Below are 20,277 nucleotides of genomic sequence, written 5' to 3'. Positions count from 1 at the left end.
TGTGCTGTGCGATGTCAGTGCACGTTAAAGATCCCCAGGTGGTCGAAATTATTCCGGAGACCTCCGCTACGGCACCTCTCTCTTCCTTTCTTCTTTCACTCCCTCCTTTATCCCTTCCCTCACGGCGCGGTTCAGGTGTCCAACGATATGTGAGACAGATACTGCGCCATTTCCTTTCCCCAAAAAACCAATTATTATTATTATAAGAGGCCATGTACATAATTCACAATGTTCTTAAATTGGTTTTTCCTGCAACGAATGCAGGTCCAGGTTTTTGGGCTCCAAAGAATATCGCATTTACACAGGGACTGCCAGCAACCACGCTGACTCATTTTTACATTCTTGATTTTCTGTGGAAACGGAGTTGCTCGCATGCCAGTAATAATGAGCACACAAATTATTACTCAATAATAACACTACATTTATTAAATGCTTTGCACAAGAGTTGTCAAAAACATGTCAGAGGTAATCGCTCATGCGTCTACAAGAGGCAACGGCAGTTGCCCTCTTCACACTTGACCAGCACGCCAAGGGGAAATACATTAGACACTTTTAGTTGGACGTACGCAGTGAGCTAGCGCACGCAACGACACTGCGGGTAACAAATGCGCATGCGCAGAACGCAACGTATCTAGCCGCGCGTTGCGGACGCCCGCCCGCTATAAAGCATAGCGTAGCGTACGCAATGTGGGACGCTAGGTGCTGTGTAGAGAACATGGCGGCGACCATCTCTCCCGCTTCGGAATAAATACATGTCGCCGCTGGATTCTCTTACACAATAGCTCGCTCAAATTGTAGTGGTTCGCTTTTATTTAGCCTACTCTTGCCCACACGTACAGGTATAATTAAGCGTTAACTAGCCCCTGTTTTTCAGATAATTTGGCGATTTTCAAGCTCCTAGGCCTAACTAAATGCAGCGTGTTTTCCTCGTTGCAACGACACCTGGCGAAGCAGTTTTCTAGCTTTTAGTCAGTTCCTACATTTTCTTCGGTTTGCACAGTTTTTCTTCTTGGAACAAAAAAAGGCTCGCAATGCACTCACCCTAGTTATCAGTTATCAAGGATGAAAATTCCTTCAACCGAGCGTTGATGTGCTTTGTCGTCTTGTCACTAGATGGCACTACTGTTTACGCGTTCGCGTGAGGCACGCTACGGCACAGCCAACTAAATGTGTCGTGTTTACACTATTCACAGCGTACGCAACGCAGTAAGAGATGCGTACGCCCCAACTAAAAGTGTCTATTCACCTCTGTACGCTCACAGTCGCTGCCGAGCCACGTGAAATGAAAAGAATAAGAAACAGCTCCCTTCGCGCAAGACCCCTTGTTTAACAAACTGCGCTCTCCAAGGCAAGCTGCCCGCTGAGCGTGTATGCGGCCAGTTCACACGACTAGCTCATCGGGGCACGTGTAAAATTTTCCGTGGTATTCCGAGCCACGCTGGGAAGCCCGCGAATGCCGCTAATCCTTCGTGAGACCTTCGCAGACTTACATGATCACTGCTTGCGTGGTGTCGATCTCTGGGGGCACGTTGGTTACGCAGTCCGTCACTTTGACCTTGGTATCCCCGGCAACAATCACTGCAAAAGAGCAATCCTCGCGTGCTGAGGGAACATTCTCGCTTGCGCCTCTCTTGCGCGCTTTTGGCAGGAAGTGGCCCCGACTCTAGCAACGTGGGAGCGACAAGTATTGCCAGCTATACACGAAGGCGGTGCTTTGAGCAACGTGAGAGCATTTGCAATCGCAACAAATATGACCTGGTTGCATGTCTTCAGCGCAGTGTATTTAGGCCTTCCGGTTTGTATGGCTTTTAGCTTTGTCTCTGTTATTTTTTTGTTACTTTGTATTAGCGTTCTCGGAACACGTCCAGTGAAAAAAAAAATGTATATACGTGGGCAAGCACAACCCTAGTCGCACAATGCCCGGTATGCTGTGTTAGCGCGCAAAGATAAAGTCGATAGCTAGAAGACAACAGGCAGAAAAATTGTCGCTTACAAACATTGGCGACTGCTTCGATGTCTTCTGGTGTGCACTCCTGCACTATGCAAAGCCCAATTTTGACGCCATGAACGATTTCGCTGTTCTGGAACCTAGAAAACGTCGGCGTCTGAAAGAAAGATAAAAAAGAAAGAAGCATGTAAAGTGCTAGTTCTTAGGCATCATCTCCTGGGTGGGATAGCAAAGGCACTCTAGGCGAATACTGTTCCATTTCGATAGTTCTCACTCCTCGTCGACAGGTCTATAGATCCGCAGCTCCACCGCCATTTATAGGATCCGATTATGGCGACAGAAAATAATTTATTGGCAAGGATCATTGCAGTATGCCGGCTTCGCACTTTGAAGGGTTCTGACAAACCTTATGTGGAGTGGTCGTGCAAAACCGTGCGGTTATTGCGATCGCAATTAAGAGTTGGCTTTCTACTAAGCAAAAATGTCGTGTTGTTGAGCGTAAAAGCGAAAAAAAAAAACGAGAGCTGATATTTTAAAACGACCGCTGCTACAATTCTACGCCAATCTTTTACTTCATAGACCCGAACGCTGCCGCACCTTCGCTGTAGCAAAGAGTTCGTCGCTCGGTGCGACGGATAGTAACTACGCATGGAATAGGATAGAATGAAACAAACTGTATCTGCCATCAAATCATTTTCCTGTAATAATAATGTATAAAGTATGCCAGCTTCCGTCTTGTTTTTTATGACTCCTTTGCAGCGCCAACAAAATATTGCATGCTTGTTCGTCGCTGTAGCGTAGCGCTTGCTTCGAAAAACCATCCCGGATCTGGCCACAGCCGCAACCCCCTCTTTCCCCCAGGAACTTCTTTTTATCTCTCTTGCAGCATCTCGCAACTCGGGGACTCTTCGAGAAAGACACCGAGAAAATAATCGCAAGGGCGCGTTCACACGATGGGCGTCGCGTAAACAATCGAGGCTCCTCGGGAAGCCCGTTTCAGTCGAGGCGCGCAATTCGTCCCTTGCACCGGGATTTCAAGTAACCGTTTTTGAATGAACGAACGGGTACCGGGAAGCGGCGCGGTAGTTCGTCGGCGGTAAAACACACTTCGAAGGCACACTTTCGCACCGGGTATTTCTCGCCACTGTTTGGCATTTTGCTCCGTTCCTTCCCTCTTTGATACGGCGCCAAGGTCGGAAACCGATACCGGCCTCCTCCTCACTCGAGCAGACGAACTCGGCCACGTCAGCGGCGGAGGTCGGTCGGTTACGGTCCGCTAGCGCAGGGTCGCTTTCACGAAGCGGGGAGCGTAAAGTAATAAATATAATGATCACAAACTGCGATGGCGACGTGTAGCGTTGGAAGGGCGTAATGGGCTTCCGCCGGTGCAGAGATTAAGTGGGGAAAGTAGGCGACTAGCCCCTGTCAGATACGCAGATAAGTGAAAGATCAATGCAGCGTTCTCGCGTCATGACTGCTGAGTAAGCGAAGCAGAAATGCCGCATGGACAGACGTTGACTAACGTTCGCCATAAGAAGCGTAAAAGTGACACACTTGTGACTAGCGGCCAGCTAAGCACCAGCGAAAATGAAAACAAAACGTCTCTTTGTGACGACAGCTGCAGTGGAGATCAGCGGTCGTTGCATCACAAATTGCCCATTTCAACCAGCCGCGCCTGTTGTAACTAAAAAAGTTATCTAAGGTTGCATAAAACATAAATATGCAAGACTTCTGTCTTAATTCATTCTGGCAAACGACCCAGTGCGATAGTTCACCTGAAAAACACGCGGTGAAATGACAACGCAGGAGAGTGGTGTCGTTGAGCAATTTTTAAAGCAGTGGTGGCGCCGCTCCTGCTTGGCGAAATGATATACGGAATCAGAGATGCAGCGGATCGGATGCCTGTCCTAGCTACCTTCCCGATAGATCACCTTTGTTTTCCTCTGCTGGGCCAATACCTTGGAGGACGAAGTGGGCAACACGTGTAGCGTACAACGCGACTCTAAGCACACCATTTTTAAGTTTCTACAAGGTTTTTGCAGTTCTGAGCTCCCATGAAATAATCAAATATTGCAATAAGAGAGTAATTACTCTTTGGCATCCACCCAAGCGCTGCCATAAGGCTACAATCTGTATAGGTGTATAGGTGCATAGCCGTATGGCTGTATAGCTCTGTAGCCGTAAGCTGTATAGCCGTAAGCTGTGTATCTGTATAGCCATACGGCTGAGCTATAGTGGATGTCAATGAGTAATTACTCCCTTATTCCAAATCTACTCCACTTGGAGGATTCCGCTAAACATTTGAGCAACACTGTTCCCATATCGATTTACTGACCAATTCGCTCTCACCCTACCATATGCTAGCCGTCGCAATTAGCGCATTTGAGCGACTGCTCCAGTGAAGCGGTGGTTCCAGGTTCGAACCCCAGGCCAGGACGAATTTTTCTTCAACTTCGAAGTTTCTGACGAAGCTGTATAGCTTTCCTTTGTAGCCGTATGGCTGCGCTCGGATGGATGTCAATGAGTATTTACTCCCTTATTACGAATCTACTCAACCTTGGGGGATTCCCTTACACATTTGAGCAATCGCATAATGTGTAGAATAAGTATGCCTTCTATTGTCCGCTTCAGTTGAGCATGCGCTCACCGGAAACGGATTTTTCTGATTCACTTCACTGGTTATGCGCTTGCTTTCGGCGTGTCTTTTCGTTCTGTTTGTCCCTTCTTGCTGTGCGCCGTGTTTCATGATGACCTGTCAACAAGATTTGCGTTCTAGGCTTCTAAATTAATTAACCTGTATGTGCGTAAGGCGACGGTTTGCAGCCAGCCAGCGCCCGTGCACTAGCAGGTCACAAATTCCAACGAGTCGATAGCTAAGCGCCGATGGCCAATCACAAGTCAATCTTGCGCGTGAAGGCATGCGTAGAGCCTTGGGAATCAGGCCCCGGGTTTTTTCACGCAGTCAGCCACCATGTGGTAGTGTTCGCCGCCCTCGCACGCAGTCTGGTAACAGTGCCGGGTTCCAAGCCTCGTCCCTACCACCATGAGTTTGTACGTGACATTGGCTATCCGTCACAGCAATAATCCGGGCGTCCAGCGCCTACTGTTTCACTGCTTCTCATTCTGGTAGCAGTTTGTGAACCTACGTTGCCTGCGCGAGCTCTCACTGTTCCGTTCTATAGCAAGCGAGGAGCCTGTACCTGGGAGGAAGAGGCCAGCTTTTCCTTTCCAAGAGAGGCTCCCCGCTTTCGCCTGACTTTGCTTCGCGGAAGCGAGCAAATTTTTTACAGCTGTTTAACCTACAGCACAAGATCCTTTCGTCACCATCGAAAGACGCCAGCTGAAGGGTTCTCGCAGTTATGAAAGAAGGGACAATGTTAATTACCTGCAGCCCCCAGCACACTTGTCGAGAGGGCGTGAGTGATCTGTTCCCGAGTGCCCCGTAGAAGTTAGAAGTTGCTTAGATAGGGCTCGAAAAAAGGCCTAACTGATCATGCGCTGCCACGCAGACAGTGATAGTATGCTCTTCGTGCTCTCGGAAACAAATATTGATCTATAACGGCAGAGGTCGTCTCGCCGCTCGCACGCTCGGGAATGGTGTGCAGCGGGTCACTCCCCGGGACCAGAGTGCAGCAACCAGCTACGTACCCTGCGGTGCGAGAGACGCAGGACGTCGTCCACGTGTTCGAAGAAGGACATGTCGCTGCCCAACTTGATGTGCACGTTGCAATACTGGGCGCGCACCTTCTCTCCGCCGTACTCGTCGCGCACCACCGTCTCGATGCACTGGTCGTAGGCGCCCAGGTCGGACAGAGACCCCTGGAACAGGCCAGTGGGGTACTTGCCCGACGCATCGATCACTGCAAGAGGAAGGCGCACGCTTACACCGCTGAACTTTCTCGCCGAGGTAGTTACCGCTTTCTGACTAGCATAAGTTGGACCAAACGAAAATGCAAAGGCCGCGAGGCTTGCTCCGGCAAGTGCTCGCTGAGAGCGGCAACCGGCTGGCGTTCGGACAAGGGTCTGGCGTTTCGCAATCACACGCTGCAAGTAGTTGCGCGGAAAGCTGGTTGCGTTGAATCGAATTCATGAGAGGTGCGCGAAGCATGAGGACAACAGGAACAAGTATCGCGTCGTGTCATACTTGTTCGTGTTGTGCTCGTCCTTCGCGCTACTTTCATCGTGAGCATGTTTCTTTTTTCGCCTCTTTCAGCGCAGAAAGCGAGGATGAAACTTGCAACCTTTTTCTGAAACTTGGCCGTTTAATGGCTGAACAAAATGTGGCCATCAATTTGAAGAACGGAATGACGGTATGGGGTGAACACGGGTGTACTTCAAAAGAACACCAGAGTAGAGAACGTTAAATTAGCTTAATAAGTTCACGGACGTGGAGAGCATCCACAGCTGCCATTAGCGTGTCAAAGAAAAAAACCTGATCCGGAACTAAAACGCATATCCTGTCCCATTCGGTAAGGCAGTTCTCTTCGCAATAAAGGAAAAAGGACACAGTCAGAGATGGTCCCGTATTTTCATTGCACACTCACGGTTGTCACTTTATGGAACGCAACTTCGCAAATAGTTTTTTTTTTTTTGCAAGTAGGGCTCATTGTTGGATGTATGGTGCAGTGCATAAATCTTAGACTCGGAATTAAGCTCCGCATATCTATTCCAGGCTCCGTGTGATGACGGTGATGGCGTGAAATTTTTCACTGATAATACTTTCGATAAACTTCTGAGACGGAGCGTCACTGCATCTCCTGGACTTCCTTTATTATTCTAGTGCGAAAGCACTTCTAGCCGCACTTCCCGGGTTTCGGCGGCGTGTGTCCGTGTGTGTATATGAAGCCTCGAGTAGCACGTGTAACTGGCTCGCTGGCTCAGTGGACACCTCATTCGCGCTGTGAGTAGTCGGTGGCGTCCACCTACAAATTGAGGCAGTTGCGCGCCTTCCCTTTTCTCATATATTAATAATTAATAATTGGTTTTGTGGGGAAAGGAAATGGCGCAGTATCTGTCTCATATATCGTTGGACACCTGAACCGCAACGTAAGGGAAGGGATAAAGGAGGGAGTGAAAAAAGAAAGGAAGAAGAGGTGCCGTAGTGGAGGGCTCCGGAATAATTTCGACCACCTGGGGATCTTTAACGTGCACTGACACCGCACAGCACACGGGCGCCTTAGCGTTTTTCCTCCATAAAAACGCAGCCGCCGCGGTCGGGTTCGAACCCGGGAACTCCGGATCAGTAGTCGAGGGTCCTAACCACTGAGCCACCGCGGCGGGGCTTTTCTCAAATCCAGCGGAAGGTTTAGACGCCATTGATTTTGAGGAAATGAAAGGCGCACAACTTCCACCCTGGGTCAGTGAACACCTCAATCGCGCTTTGAGGTACGTGACGGCAGTGTCCACCCGCAGAAAACCGAGCTATCGCACAATATTTCGTACTTAGCAGTAAACTGCTAGCCATTTCTTTTTCCCAGCAGATCTATGAGTTGGTAGAAAGTAAACCATTCGGTCCTGAAAGTGGCTTTGCGGCGGCGGCATTGAAAACTCCGCCGGCAGCTCATAAACTGGTTCCGCCAAACCCTGCCTGGCAAACAAGGCCACCACCGATATCGAAGCCCCAGATTACCACGGGGAGGAATGACGGCGTTTCTTTTCTTGCTTTCAGACCGGTCGTCTGTCTGTGCGGTCGTCCTCCAACCACTTTCTGTCTTGTTTGTTTTCGCCGAGTACTGCATAACCTTGCGCCACGCGTTGCGACGGCGTTGTCTTGAAATGGCAAACCCGGCCAAATAGTTATCTGGGGAGGTCAACAGACGGCAAGTTGTTGCTTTAGGCGCACACTCTGGGGGCGGCTGGTTTTTACAAAGGGGTGAATGAAACGACAGCGACAGACCTGTCGACGGACTTCAAGAACGCAGCTGCATGCGAGCAAAGTAGGCACGAATTCGTTTCGTAATTTTAATTTTCTATGTTTTATCAGACACAAACAGGGATCGAGTTATGAGGTCTTGCATTACATATTGAGCCAGCGTCTCGAGAAGATCGCCTATACGGGCGTTGCTATGTGAAGCAAATTACCCTTCTTCACGAAGGTGCACTGACTTGGGCATCCGGCGCGCAAGTTATCTCTAACTCGTCCGTGAAGGGAATAAATGTCAACAATGCGTGCTTCGCTGCCCTGGAAAACAAGTGCGGAACTGTGAAGTGGTGTGGCTTGCGAGACATGCCACGAAAAAAAAAAAAACAGCAGCTAATCAATACGCCCTGTTCGATTCGTCCGTGCCTGCAGCACGTGGCACTTTCGCTAATAGAGACACGTCGCGACGACCCCCCGCCATTCCCAGCGCTGCGGAAGCCCTTTTCTGAAGGGCAAATAAACTTTCCCTTTCTTTGGGACCTCACTACAAGAAGAGTAAAGATCGAACTTGTCAAGGTCGTGCGAACTCCGTTAGCTAAGCGTTCACAGCAATTTCCGGTGAGGACGGTCTGCGCACTTATATCTTGAGGGGCCCGCTTCCCAGCGCCACGACGCCTTTCTTGCACGCGCAAAGGTAACGCGAAAGGAGCGAAGCCCCCTCTTGCACGCCTCCTCCTTCACGGGCGTCCGCGGAGCCATTTGTGCCGCCACCAGGAGGCAGCTGTTTTTCGCGCGCGTTGACTGGAGCGCGTGGCGTCTTCGTCTATCGCCGTGCCTCAGAGGTTGTCGGCCAGCAGTCAAGTTATCCGAAGCGAGAAAAACATTCCCGAACAAAGCGGCGTCGCTGTTTGCGCCCTTTCCTCTCATCGCTGCTGTTATTCGGGCGAGCGGGGAGCGAGCGTCATGGCGGGAGGCCGTTGCGCAATGCTTTGTCTCCCCCACTGCGCCGGAGTGACTGCTTGGTTCGTAAATATTTCACGGAAAGGTAAGTTTAACGAACACCTCCACCCCATTGTTCTCCACTCACAAAGTGCCCATAAATAATTCATTGCGCGCTCCTCGGGTCAAACGTTTTTCGAGTCATGCGGTCCTTTCACGTTTACTTGGCTTCCGATAAACAACCACAACGCAACCTGGGGACAGGACCGGCGCCACAGCCAAGAGCATAACTTGACCGCTGATGTCCGCTTGTAATTCTTCGCGCAGTTTGTTGCCCCGTGCAATAAATATTTAACTGACGCGCACTGCATGTGAGTGTGTGTATATGTATACCAAAAGTTGGCGTCGAGCGGCCCGAAGGTGTCGAGAATAAAGAAGCTTTTCCCAGTGCTTCTTTTGTCTTGCGCGTTTATTTTCGCACCCAAAGCGGGCACTCTAGGAACACTGAACTGCGGCAATTATGCGATGCACTTGGAGCAGATACGTCATCCTTTTGTTTTCGGTCCTTGGTGCACTGGCTCTGCCCATCAGGTAAGGATTATTACGTCTGCAGCTGCGTCGGCGGCCTGAGACTGACAGTGCTTTTGAAACCTTCAGACGGGGGGAAAGGTACTTTTTTCTCTTTTTTTTTTCAGTGGAGGCAACGTGGCACCATTAGAATGTTGCATTACGCCGGCGCTTCTGACAGCCTAATGACGAGGGATCGCGGGTGCTCGTTGGCGTGAGTGATCGGTGCTCCTGGCCGAAGGCATGGCGCCAACGGGATTAAACGCCGCACAGTGCGGTGGGTGGTGAACCAAATGGTAGGCGAGCACTGGCGACTGATGGAACCATGGTCTGTAGTCGCACGAGAGTCGTATTCAGGCTTGGTCACCAAATTTGAAATGAAACCTGGCAGCATCGGCACACCTGGCTCACGTCAGGGCCGCAGTAGAACGTTTCTGCAGGAGTCACCCAGTTTACCGATAAAGTGCCAAGAGAAATGTTTCATACTCCTCCTGTGTTCTCAATGTAAAACGATAAAGCAACCGTTTGCACATTTATTCGGTGTTTCAGCCATCAGAAGCGCTGATACAATTATTGACCTACGCCGTAAAAGAATATAGGACACAAACACCGAAGCTGATGGCCCGGTATATAAATAATTAGTAGGGCTGAGAGTATATATGAAAGTTTCGTATAGAGAATCGAGCATCTATCATTCGATTCGGCGAACGAATGAAATAGTGAATGTTCAAAATTATTCGCAACGAATCGAATAAGTTCATTTTCTAATTATTTATGTAATAGTTGTCACAAATTTCGAATAGGGTCATGACGTAGTTTTTTTTTAACGACTGTTCCAGAAACAGAGCCCACACTGATGCCGTAGAGCTTGCTGCCGCGATCTTTGTGTGCGGGAACGAGGGTCAGCGCCGTGACGCTGTCCCTTTGCGTGGCGGCATTCATAGTGCTCATATGAGCATATGGCCTACAAGATTGGGCAACGCGACACGGTTCTGCCAGGTAGAGCTAACGTGCCCGATATCGGAAGTCATGGCTCAAACTGTCGTCCCTTTCATCAGCTCAGATTTGGCGCTAATTTGTTGGCTGTCCTCACCAGTAACGAAAGGTTCTTTCCTATGTGTATAAGACGGCGGTCATTCAGTTAATGTACTGATTTTATGTTGCGTGTCCCTATAGTGGAAATCTGTGTTGCTCCTTTCGACAGCTATAGCTTTAATTTCATGACCTATAGAGCCACAACTAGTGCTTCACTGTTTCGTATGAATATTGCTTTTGTACTAACATTCGCACAAGTAACGAATAATCACGCGAATATGCGATTCGTATTCTATTCATTTCTTTCACTATTCGATTCATATTCGATTCGCTTTGTCGATACGCTAGCTGTATTAAAGTCGGTAGCAAAACTAGCCTATCGTGTTCGATTCAGCCTAAAAAAAATACTATTCGCACGTCACTAAATTATTTACCTATATCCGTATTTATTGAGGAATCTTCGCAGGCCGGCGAAGTGCAATTTTCCAGTGAGTGGGAACTAAAGTCAGCTGTACGCTTAGCTTCTGTACAAAAGTCAGCTGTACGCTTAACTGCTGGATGCGCGAATGCACCTACGTTTAAATTTAGCGCCCCCAAGTGTCGCCTGTCTATGTTTCTCCCGTGGCACGCACTTTCACGCTAGTAAGAACATTCATCGTGCTGTCAGCTCGAGCACCACAAGCACGGATCCATAGGTTGTCTGCGCAGGGGAAGCTAACGCTTAAACGACGGTATAGCTTTCCTCGACAGCAAGCAGAAGGCTCTTCCTTTTTTATGAGCTGTGAAGAAGTAATGAGATCACCGGGGTTAATTTGAACCACTTGAGAGTTGCTTAGAAGACATTTGAATTTCAGCACATGCTCGGTTCTCTGTTTCGCGCCCAGTCTGTGGAGCGCTGCCAACGCGAAGTGAAACCCAACTGGTGGGCCCGGTTTAAGCATCGAACACCGCTGTCGATGTGCCGCCGCGGAAGGGGTACCCTTCGCTTTCATGCCGCACGAAGTTGTTCCGTGCAAACAAACGCTGCATCCGTTCCAGTGTTGTTGTTTCTTTTCCTTCCTGTCGCCCGAGCTGTCGGGCAAAACCTTGCATTTCTAAGCTGCGCACCTTCGCGAGTAGTTGCGCGCTGAAAAACGGTCTTCCGCCCTTGCGAAGTCAAGCGCATGCTCCAGTGCAGCGCGAACGCTGTACCTTGCACGCGACGGACGTCGGCTGCTTTCTTTTTAATCAGCCTACTCCCAATTTAGCCCAGCCAGCACAGCGGGAGTGCCACGCCGCTGGCGTCTCCAGCTCACGCCGTATCCGCGTTGCGTCACGTGCGTACACGATTCGCATCGTGTAGCAGGTGCTGACAGAGGGGGAGACTTCAAGGCCGTTAATTAAAGCGACCTTCGACGGCGCATTTGCTTTTGGAACGAGCGAACCCATTCTCATCTCAATACGGGCCCGTCAGCCGCCGCGTCCTCGCAATGCGACTCCCCTTCTGGAAGCACATCCCGCGTGACCACTCCATTTGCATTCCTTCTTCAACATAACCCCCGTCTCCTTCCACGCACCCCCGGACCCTTCCGCCGTGGCAGCGAGTCCGCGGCCATTGTTTCTGGGGCGCCCCGAAGAGCTCGGCAGCTTCCGCTCGCTCGAGGACAGGCTTCCGTGTTTTCAACGCCCGGCAACCTTCACCGCTGCCCTCGTTCGAGAAATGGGCTTTCGCCTCTGAGCGATCATCGGGTTCGGCCGCGTTTCTGCAGCGGCACGCGACCGGCCCGCGTTCAAGGCTGCGTGCAGTGTGCGGCGCCGGCGCGTCAGAGACGGTCGCCGGGTTGTGCCTCCGGCGGGCCGCGCGCAAGGCTGCCCGGCGGGCGCGCTTAGCGGCATCGTCGATAACAGGTTAGACGCCTCCGCCGGGCGACGCTCCGCGGCCGCACTCCGCAACCTCGCGAACAGCGAGCCCCTCTCCGAAAGCCCGGACTTAATACTCCTCGCGCACAGAGCTGCAGTTCGAACTAGACCGACTCGTTTTCATCCGCGCGCCGGAGAGACGCAACCTTTACCCATTTATGGAGGAGGCACAGGTACGGCACGTTTGAAATCACGGCACCCGCCACGCACAGCTAGAGCACGCTACGCGAGCAGCATGAAGTCGAGCACCATCCTTGAATAAAAAGAGAAGCGCATCTCCCTAAATAAGCGCAACCGCGTGCGTGCCGCCAAAGCGCTGCGCAAAGAAGCTGCGCGTCAGTGAAAATTTTTTAGCAGTGCCGAGGGGAATATTTGTGGGCTTAAATATTGAGGCAACGGACCGCTCGCAAACATTAAGAGCGCACCAGCGGCCTTAGCCGGCTAAAATATAAGACACCGATGTCGCGAAAGCCGTCTTTACTGCTGTCCTTGGACTAGCTGTTCGCGGAGCGTGAACGACGCGGGACAAATGGACCGTTTTGACCGTCTCATAGTGAATGTATAGGGCTGTACATTGCCCTGCTTCTTGGGCGGTTATTACGGAGACCGCTTTGTGCCGAGAAGCGTCACGGCTCAGCGCAGATATGCACGCCTGCTGCTGCTGCTGCTTCGATCCATGCTTTCGGCAGAAGACGCTATTAATGTCGCCTATAATAGACAAACTATGAAGAAAACTAGAAAAAAGTAATGAGAAAGATTGACCACTAACATGAAGATGCTTTCTCAGTCACGAAATAGTAGCTTGATTATTAGATATACATATGTGTTCCAGCACATATTGTAGCTACCGCGCTCAGTCCTCAAACCGGCTGTCATATAGTCTCGAGAGACCGATGAGACAAATCTCAGTCTTAAGGCTGGCATCACATCCTCAATGCTCGTGCATCTCTTCGCCTCGCTTCTCAAAGTTCATTAAGGACTGTTCAGTTCCAGTATACTAACTACCTGGTTCTGAAACGGCAGCTACCTGGCGGCAAATTTTTTGTGATGTAAAGTTTTGTGAACTGTACTTCACGTACTTTCAAGCACCAATGCCAATTCACTTCAGCGCCTGCCTGTAGGATAACCCACATATATTTGGAAATTATTCACCAGAGATTTCGTCTGCTTGAAATCCCCCGGTCTTGTAATCAACGTGCCACAAAGCAAGTCTGTCCTGCGCTTTTCTGGAGGCCATTTTTGGCAGGCCTCTGTCTACTGTAGAAGTAGGACTGCGTAGTTCGGGGCTATAGTTGGTTCGATTTCATGCAGCAGGGCCAAAAGTGTGTCCTGTCATGCTCTCTACGCTGTCCGTGTCTAATCTTTCAAGCTGGCCCTCCCAAATGGACTACATCTCTTCTGTACCAACGGCGCCTGGGGGCAGCTTTGCTAAAACCAACACAGTTCAGCGTACCTTTTGAATAACTAACAACCGCTTTCTTAGAAACATTTGGCTGCGCGGCAAAACCTTAGGAGCATTACAACGGTGGCTTACGTCTCCGTGAATCAGTTAAGCACCGTCACTTCTCGTTATTGCCACGTAGCTACCAATACAGCCATTACTAACAATTCGGAGAAGGCGATAAGCTGACGCGCTGGATTGTGCACATTACACTGCAGCGTGCTTGGCACGGCTACACTATAAACAGAAAGGAGTAAAAAGCGAGTAAACTGTCCTCTACCGCACACCCTTTTAAATAAGGGTGTGCGCTAGGGGACAGCTTACTCTTTTCTTTTTACTCACATATAGGCGTATTCGTGTTTAGAGTTTAGGAACTGAGTTTAGATTTGCGGAGAAAACAACCGTATTTGGTCACTAAATTCGTGTGTATGACGGCCGCAAGCTTGACGCCGCAAGCTTTCTCTCTCTCTCTCTGCTTCTCATGGCTGCAAAATCAAGTCGCATGTCGGCTCTGTTGGTTTTAAAATCTTGGCCACGAATATCACATCTGCTCCCGCTGCTGAATTTCATTTTGTAATTATTACGACACGAGGCGTTTTTATTCGCGCGCTTTACATCAAGAGCAGCACTCGTACGCTCTAAGAAATACCGTCTCGAATGGTGGGAAGTGTTTGTTTTGTTGTTGTTTTTTTGCTTCGAACAAAAAAAGAGAGAAAAAACACGAGACTGAGTTTCACATTCTGCCATCAGCCAAGCCAAGGATTCAGAGCGTATCGTTGACTTACTTCCGCTTTCGTTAGCCAGGCTGCTGCCCGACATTCTATAAAGGAAACTTCACCCGAACTGTAACACCTGATAAGTCCTTACAGCGGCGAGATCGCATGAATAAATCAGATGTCCTTCATTTGGTGACTTCACTGCCTTCCGCCTCCGGACCTCGATATTTCAGCGCTTGAGAGATCGCGCTTCGCACAGCGGTATTGCTCAGGCACGCATAACACCGATGCAAATCAGCGCGAAGGGCACATCCGGCTCGCTTCCGCTCGAAAGAGAAAAGGCACTGCTTGAACCGGCCGGTGACCTCACACTGCGTCCGTTTGCGGGCATTTAATAGTTTCCAGTGCGCAATATGACACCGAGCACCGCATATGACAAAGGTTTCAAAAGGAGTTTTCCATCCTTCTCAACATTCCGTTAGCGAATTTCACACGGCGTTGTTCTCGCCTGTCTTGTGGAGTGGCTGGCTATATATCCTGTAAGTTATGGGGCCGGGATATGTCCTTTGGTGCGGTTGTGAGATTTAGCATCCCTCTGCAGCGCCTGGCTTATGAGGGACGCCGTACTGGAGGGTTCGGGATTAGTTTCGATCCATCTTTAACGTGCGCTGACATTGCACAGCACACCCTGGTTTTTTGCATTTCGCCTCGTAAGACAGATTTGTTTTTGCTTCACAAGACTGGAATGTGGTGAAGCGAAGGTTAAGAGCTTATTACGCGCAAGTGAAAAGGACTGTTGAACTTAATGACGGTACCCGCTCTAGAGTGTCTTTTTTCAGCCGACAAGATGCTGGCCCACATACGAACTTCTCTGCATACATTGAAAAATATAAGCGAAACGCATTCTATTATCTTCGTTCATTACAGGTAACCGACTTGTTTATTCTGAGGATGCAAGAATGTGAAAAATTCGCATCTCACTTCTTTATCCAGGATGCGACGGCCGATGCAGCGCTTCTCAATCCCAGAAATATTCACACGTGAAACAGGTTTTCAATGCAGCGCACCGAAGGGGGCTGCAGGACGGAGGGTTTTTCAATTCCTCTATCGCCCTTCAATGCACGTTTATTTTTCATCCAGATGCGAACTTATTGTGAAGAATATATAAATGGTGGCGTCGATAGTATGGCCCACAGCGCTTTGCTGCCTTGTATTCGAATATACCACCTCCTCACAACCAGTATACGATGAGCTACTAGTAGAAGTGCAACTGCTATTTTCCAAGCCGGGTCTCTTTACATTTTCATGATCACTATGCGCCTGCTGCCTCTGTGCGTCCCTTGCCGTGCCATACCTGCCAGCCAAACCTGTCCAGTCAGCATTAAAGAGAGTCTTTTCCTCTCTTACCTTTCTTATTCTTCTCAGAGGGCAGTTAATACGCAGCAAGCGTCTTATTTGCCATTTAACGCGTACGAGCCAGGCGAAGGATGTATCCTTTTGTCTCCCACGTTATGAAGAATTCAATTCTTCACACGTGCACCATCTGGAGTCCCGTTTACGAGAGCGTGAGGCTTCCATGCGAGCAATATATTAGAAAGGGAATTTAGAGTTCGCTCCTGTTTCACTGCACCGCTTCGAGGGTGTCGTTCTGGCTTTGCTGCGAATCGGGGCCACGGGCAGCGGCGAGTGCGTTGCAAGTGGAGCTCAGCAAATTTCGTTCGGCACAAAGGGAAGAACGAACGTATTAGAGGAGTGTGGGGTGACAAATTGTACCCGATGGCCTGCGTAGAAAAGCGGGGTCTTCTTCATCCGACCTACGCGGAGAGAGACATTCGCTCTCGCGCCATCTGCAAATCGCCGCGCCGAAGCTCGTCGTTGTTATACAGTCTTAGCGGCAAGATCAAGGCGCAGTGAACCTCGCGAGAAAGCTGCGGAATCAGTCGGGAGACGCAGCCGCTCCGAAGAGTGGCCGAATACTCGCCTATAATACCTTGGCCGTGCCAGCCGCGGAAGTTCCTGATCGACTGCCCCTCTTACTTATTTTCTTGGCCCAGACCGCGGTGCGTGTTTGTTCAGTGGGGCGCGAAGGCCGCGCGTCGCTGGCGACGCCGGAAGGCTCCACTACGGGCGCCCTCGCGCCCCTTGCACCCGTTTTCTGCGTGCAGCGGTTAACCTCCGCTATTGCCTTTGCTTGCGCCAGCGCTCGGGCAATGTAAACGGCACCCGTCAATCTCTCTGCCTTCGGATATTGTGTAACGCCTGCCGGTGAACGTGCCGCGGCACGTGGGGATACTCCGCCGCCGGTGTTTTCCCGGCAGGTGGGCTTCCCTGGACTGTCTCCTCGGCGCGTGTTCTCCAGACGACAGCGCGACTGATTAATCGACAACGCGCTGGGATTCCATGCTGCGCCGGCGGTTGGCACACAACGTCATGTCTCGTAACGACAACAAGATATCGGGGCAATCCATCTCACGCCGAGTCTTCGACGCGTGTGCTGTAGTGAGCGAGTAAACGACAGATCGAGCGTGGTTCGCGTCAGCTGCAGCTAAGGCGCGCGGGTGCTTTAAACGCAGTGATTACAATCGTGTGGCGCCGGACGTACACCTGATATGACGGGTGTTTGGTTTTAAAGAAAATCAGACTGTTTGTCCTGCTGCTTACCATTTTTTGTTCTGTGTTCCTAGACTACTTGGCCACGTAGGCCGGCTCAGTTGCGTTATCCGGCTGCTCTGCAATTCCGACATATGTGTTGTGACGGAATGCCATTTGTTAAAGCGAATCCTGTCAAGTAGCACATGTGCCAAAGGACGGAGTAGGCGCGCCCTTTTCACACATGGGCTACAGAGCCAGGTTGCAATCGCTCCCATCAGCTCATCAGAGTTCTATTATGTCGACTATACTGACTTCATTTCAAAGCAAACAAAAAAAAATGGTGTCGTTTTTTAAATACTCCCGAACCCAGGAAAGGCCCAAGCCATCTCAGCAGTTTCACTCCCAAGCACGGCTGCAGCGCAAAAGAGAACGAGGAGCATCGGTACTCACTTCGTAGCGTCCAAGGCTCGAAGTTTCGCAGTGCGTGGACGAACTTGAGCAACTTGAAGGCACAGGGCGGCGAAATTTTGGCCGACAGAAACCGCTCGGACATGCTGTCGTAGGATTCGTCGATGCGGTCTCGGACCATCTTGCGCATGCGCTCCAGCATGTTCGGCTCCGGCGCCTTGGTTGTCGTTACATCGAGGATATCGGCGAGTGTCACGGGCTCTTCGTCGGTGGCGTTCTGCGCGACGGCAGTCAGTGGAGCACCGGCGAGCAGGACTGCAGCCCCGAAGAGGAGCGCCACGTTTCGGCCCAGCGTCCGCATGGTGTAACTCGGGGGTGAAGCCGCGCGACAGACAGAGCGCTACGCGAGGCTGTCGTGTGACGCTATGCTTCCGAGCAGCCGATCGAGGAGCCGTCGGGAGTGCGAGTGGCGCGGGAGCAGCGGCAGCCTCCTCCGGGCCGTCGTCTGGGGCTCTCTGTGCGGGGCGGGATGGCGCCGCGGTCTCTAAAAGCTCGCGCCCTCTCGGGCCTCAGGTGTGGCGTGTGAGTTGCGCGAGGCTCTGGTCGCCGTATGGAAATCAGCCTTGGACGCGGGGGGCCTTTGTGGGGACACCCCCTCCCCCTCACCCAACGCGGGCGGAGAGAGAGGGAGTGTCCTTACGTCAATGGCCTCTCGGCGCTGGCGAGTGCGCGATGGAAGGAGGGAGCGGGCCCCCCTCGTTCGCTCCAACGCGTGGCTCGCGGTAATCGCCGCCGCTGATGCTGGTCGACAGCCTTCGACTGGAGTTACCGTCCACTTGCGAGCGCGCGAAAACAGTTCGCGTGAAAAGTGAGCGATAAAGGAAAGGGTAAGAAGTCGCGATGGCTTCTGACTTCCACGCGATTGTTATGGATGTGCGACCGAACGGAAAGCCAAATGATGACGTCGGGCTGCATCAATTTGCAGGTTGACGCAGCTCTCGAGTGTTTCCCGTAGTGTAGAAAGGATGCTTGAAACGCGGGTCGTGGGAAGCTCGAGATGTCGGGTCGGCGTTATTCATTCACATCACAGCCCACCTTGGCCGCATTCGTCTTCCTCCTTTCTGGGCTTCCTTCCTTCCTTTTCTTTTCTTTCTTTCCTTATTTTTTCTTTCTTTTGTCTTTTTTAACCGCAGTTTCGTGACATGAGACTGCTCCCCTGGCTTTCAATCAACTGGGCCTCTGTCTTTTTTTTTCGCTGTTATATTTGCTTTTGCTTTCTTTTCTATGTGCGTGTCCTATAGGTACAGCGCAATTTCGGGTCTATTTCGTCGCCACCTGCCCTGTTCGCTCCCAACCCCGTTTTAATCCGCTGATTCCCTTGGCGACAACGTTCAGCCTCCAACTCGCTGTTTTCAGCTGGCTCGGTACATTCTTTCAGAGCGCACGAGGCCGTCATGGTTTTGCTACAACGGTATGGCAGGGACTTCTTTTGCCCACTGACCTCCCTTGCATAATGCATGAAGCGAAGATTCAAAGCGGCGGCTATCCTGTTTCGGCGAGCTGAAAACAGCTAGAAGTATTTACTTGAGTGTCCTCCATCGCATATCAAATGGCGTTGGGTAAAACTAGGGATGCATAACGAGTACTATACCTCTTGCCTCCCTCTCTGCGCCGCGTAATCGCGTTGACGCGCGGGGAATACTGGGCGCGGTTGCTAATCAGGCTCGTTTCCCTCATTTTAGTTATCTCGAATTCCAGCTGGCACACTCTTGCCCAACCGTTGCGTCTGAGAGTACGTCACGAAAGTGGAGCTGCGCGGTGCGGTTTCTTTCCTTTTGGGTGTGAGCGGGAGAAAAAGAACCAAAAGTAAGGCCAAAAGCTCTTCTTATTGCTTACGAAATCCGAGAGCTTTACATGATCAAGTCGTGTACGTTGCGTCTGCCGCCTAGCTGTGGCAAATGACAGAGTAGCGTGTAGGCAGCGCTTATTGTCTGGCAGCTTTGTTGTTCGCGGGGTCATTGCCCTACCTTGGAGGAGCGCTCTTGCCAAAGCGCTGTGGTTAATTACTTTCCGGCTTTCACGCTTGGTGCTGCCGCTCACCTTTAAGCAAAGGTCATGCAGCGTCTCGACTGAGGAATTTTCAGCGGCGTGCACACGTACTTTCTCATCAAGTACACGAAAGGCAAAGTCGATATATTCGAACTCGCTATGCTGCTAGACCGCGCCAGCAGGCGGCAAACGAACTCTCGTACAGCGCTCAAAGAGCCCAAAAGGTTGCTTTGTAGAGCACCTCTCTTGCTGGCTTGTGCCCTGTCAGGTATTTCACAGTTCTGCTTAGCAGTGCCGATTGGTAGACGCCATTTAGAATTCTTGGCAGCCCAAGCGTACCTTTTCTGCACCATGCGGCCTAACGCGCAAAGGTGGTGCAGCAGCAATTCAATACAATGGCACCTTCGCGTCATTCCTGGCAGTATCAGCATGCTATAAGGAAGAGTAGGCAATGTGGTCGTGAGACATCGCGGATTAAAAGCGCGGAAGGTCAGCAAAGAGTAAGAGGGGTGATTCGGTTGACGCGTATTGCAAAGTCCCCATATGAAATACCTAGAGCCCCCTCCGCTTGATGGAAGGCGGTCGCCCAAAAGGCACCAAGCGGGCGGTGCTACAGGATCGTCAGAGTGGCGTTCTCGCCTCTGCGCTGAGGGAAGGTTTTCAGGAGGGTTTGGTCAAGGCTTTACAATCACTTCTGCCGGCTTCTTAGCCGAACCACTCTTTAGGAGGTTTCTAGTGCCATAACACACACAATGTACAAGTTTAATTGCAGCATACAAATGAGCGGGAAGTGTAATTGAATGCAAAGTGTTTATCCGAAATA

General features: G+C 50.9%; 1 protein-coding gene across 1 annotated transcript in view; it reads right to left on the bottom strand.

Annotated features, from left to right (window-relative positions):
- The window catches only part of LOC144114121 (nose resistant to fluoxetine protein 6-like), a 35,420-nt gene extending 17,512 nt beyond the window's left edge, over positions 1 to 17,908 (bottom strand). Inside the window, exons 1-4 of the mRNA XM_077647629.1 lie at positions 17,448 to 17,908; positions 5,597 to 5,808; positions 1,994 to 2,105; positions 1,491 to 1,578 (exon numbers count right to left, since the gene is read on the bottom strand). Of these exons, the coding sequence (XP_077503755.1) occupies positions 1,491 to 1,578; positions 1,994 to 2,105; positions 5,597 to 5,808; positions 17,448 to 17,766 (731 nt within the window). The 5' untranslated portion in view covers positions 17,767 to 17,908. The remainder of the gene's footprint in view (positions 1 to 1,490; positions 1,579 to 1,993; positions 2,106 to 5,596; positions 5,809 to 17,447) is intronic.
- Between the last annotated feature and the right edge of the window lie 2,369 nt (positions 17,909 to 20,277).

This window comes from Amblyomma americanum, chromosome 1 (assembly GCF_052857255.1).
Source record: "Amblyomma americanum isolate KBUSLIRL-KWMA chromosome 1, ASM5285725v1, whole genome shotgun sequence".
In the NCBI taxonomy this organism is placed as follows: domain Eukaryota; kingdom Metazoa; phylum Arthropoda; class Arachnida; order Ixodida; family Ixodidae; genus Amblyomma; species Amblyomma americanum.
This window is presented reverse-complemented; position numbering and strand designations above follow the sequence as displayed.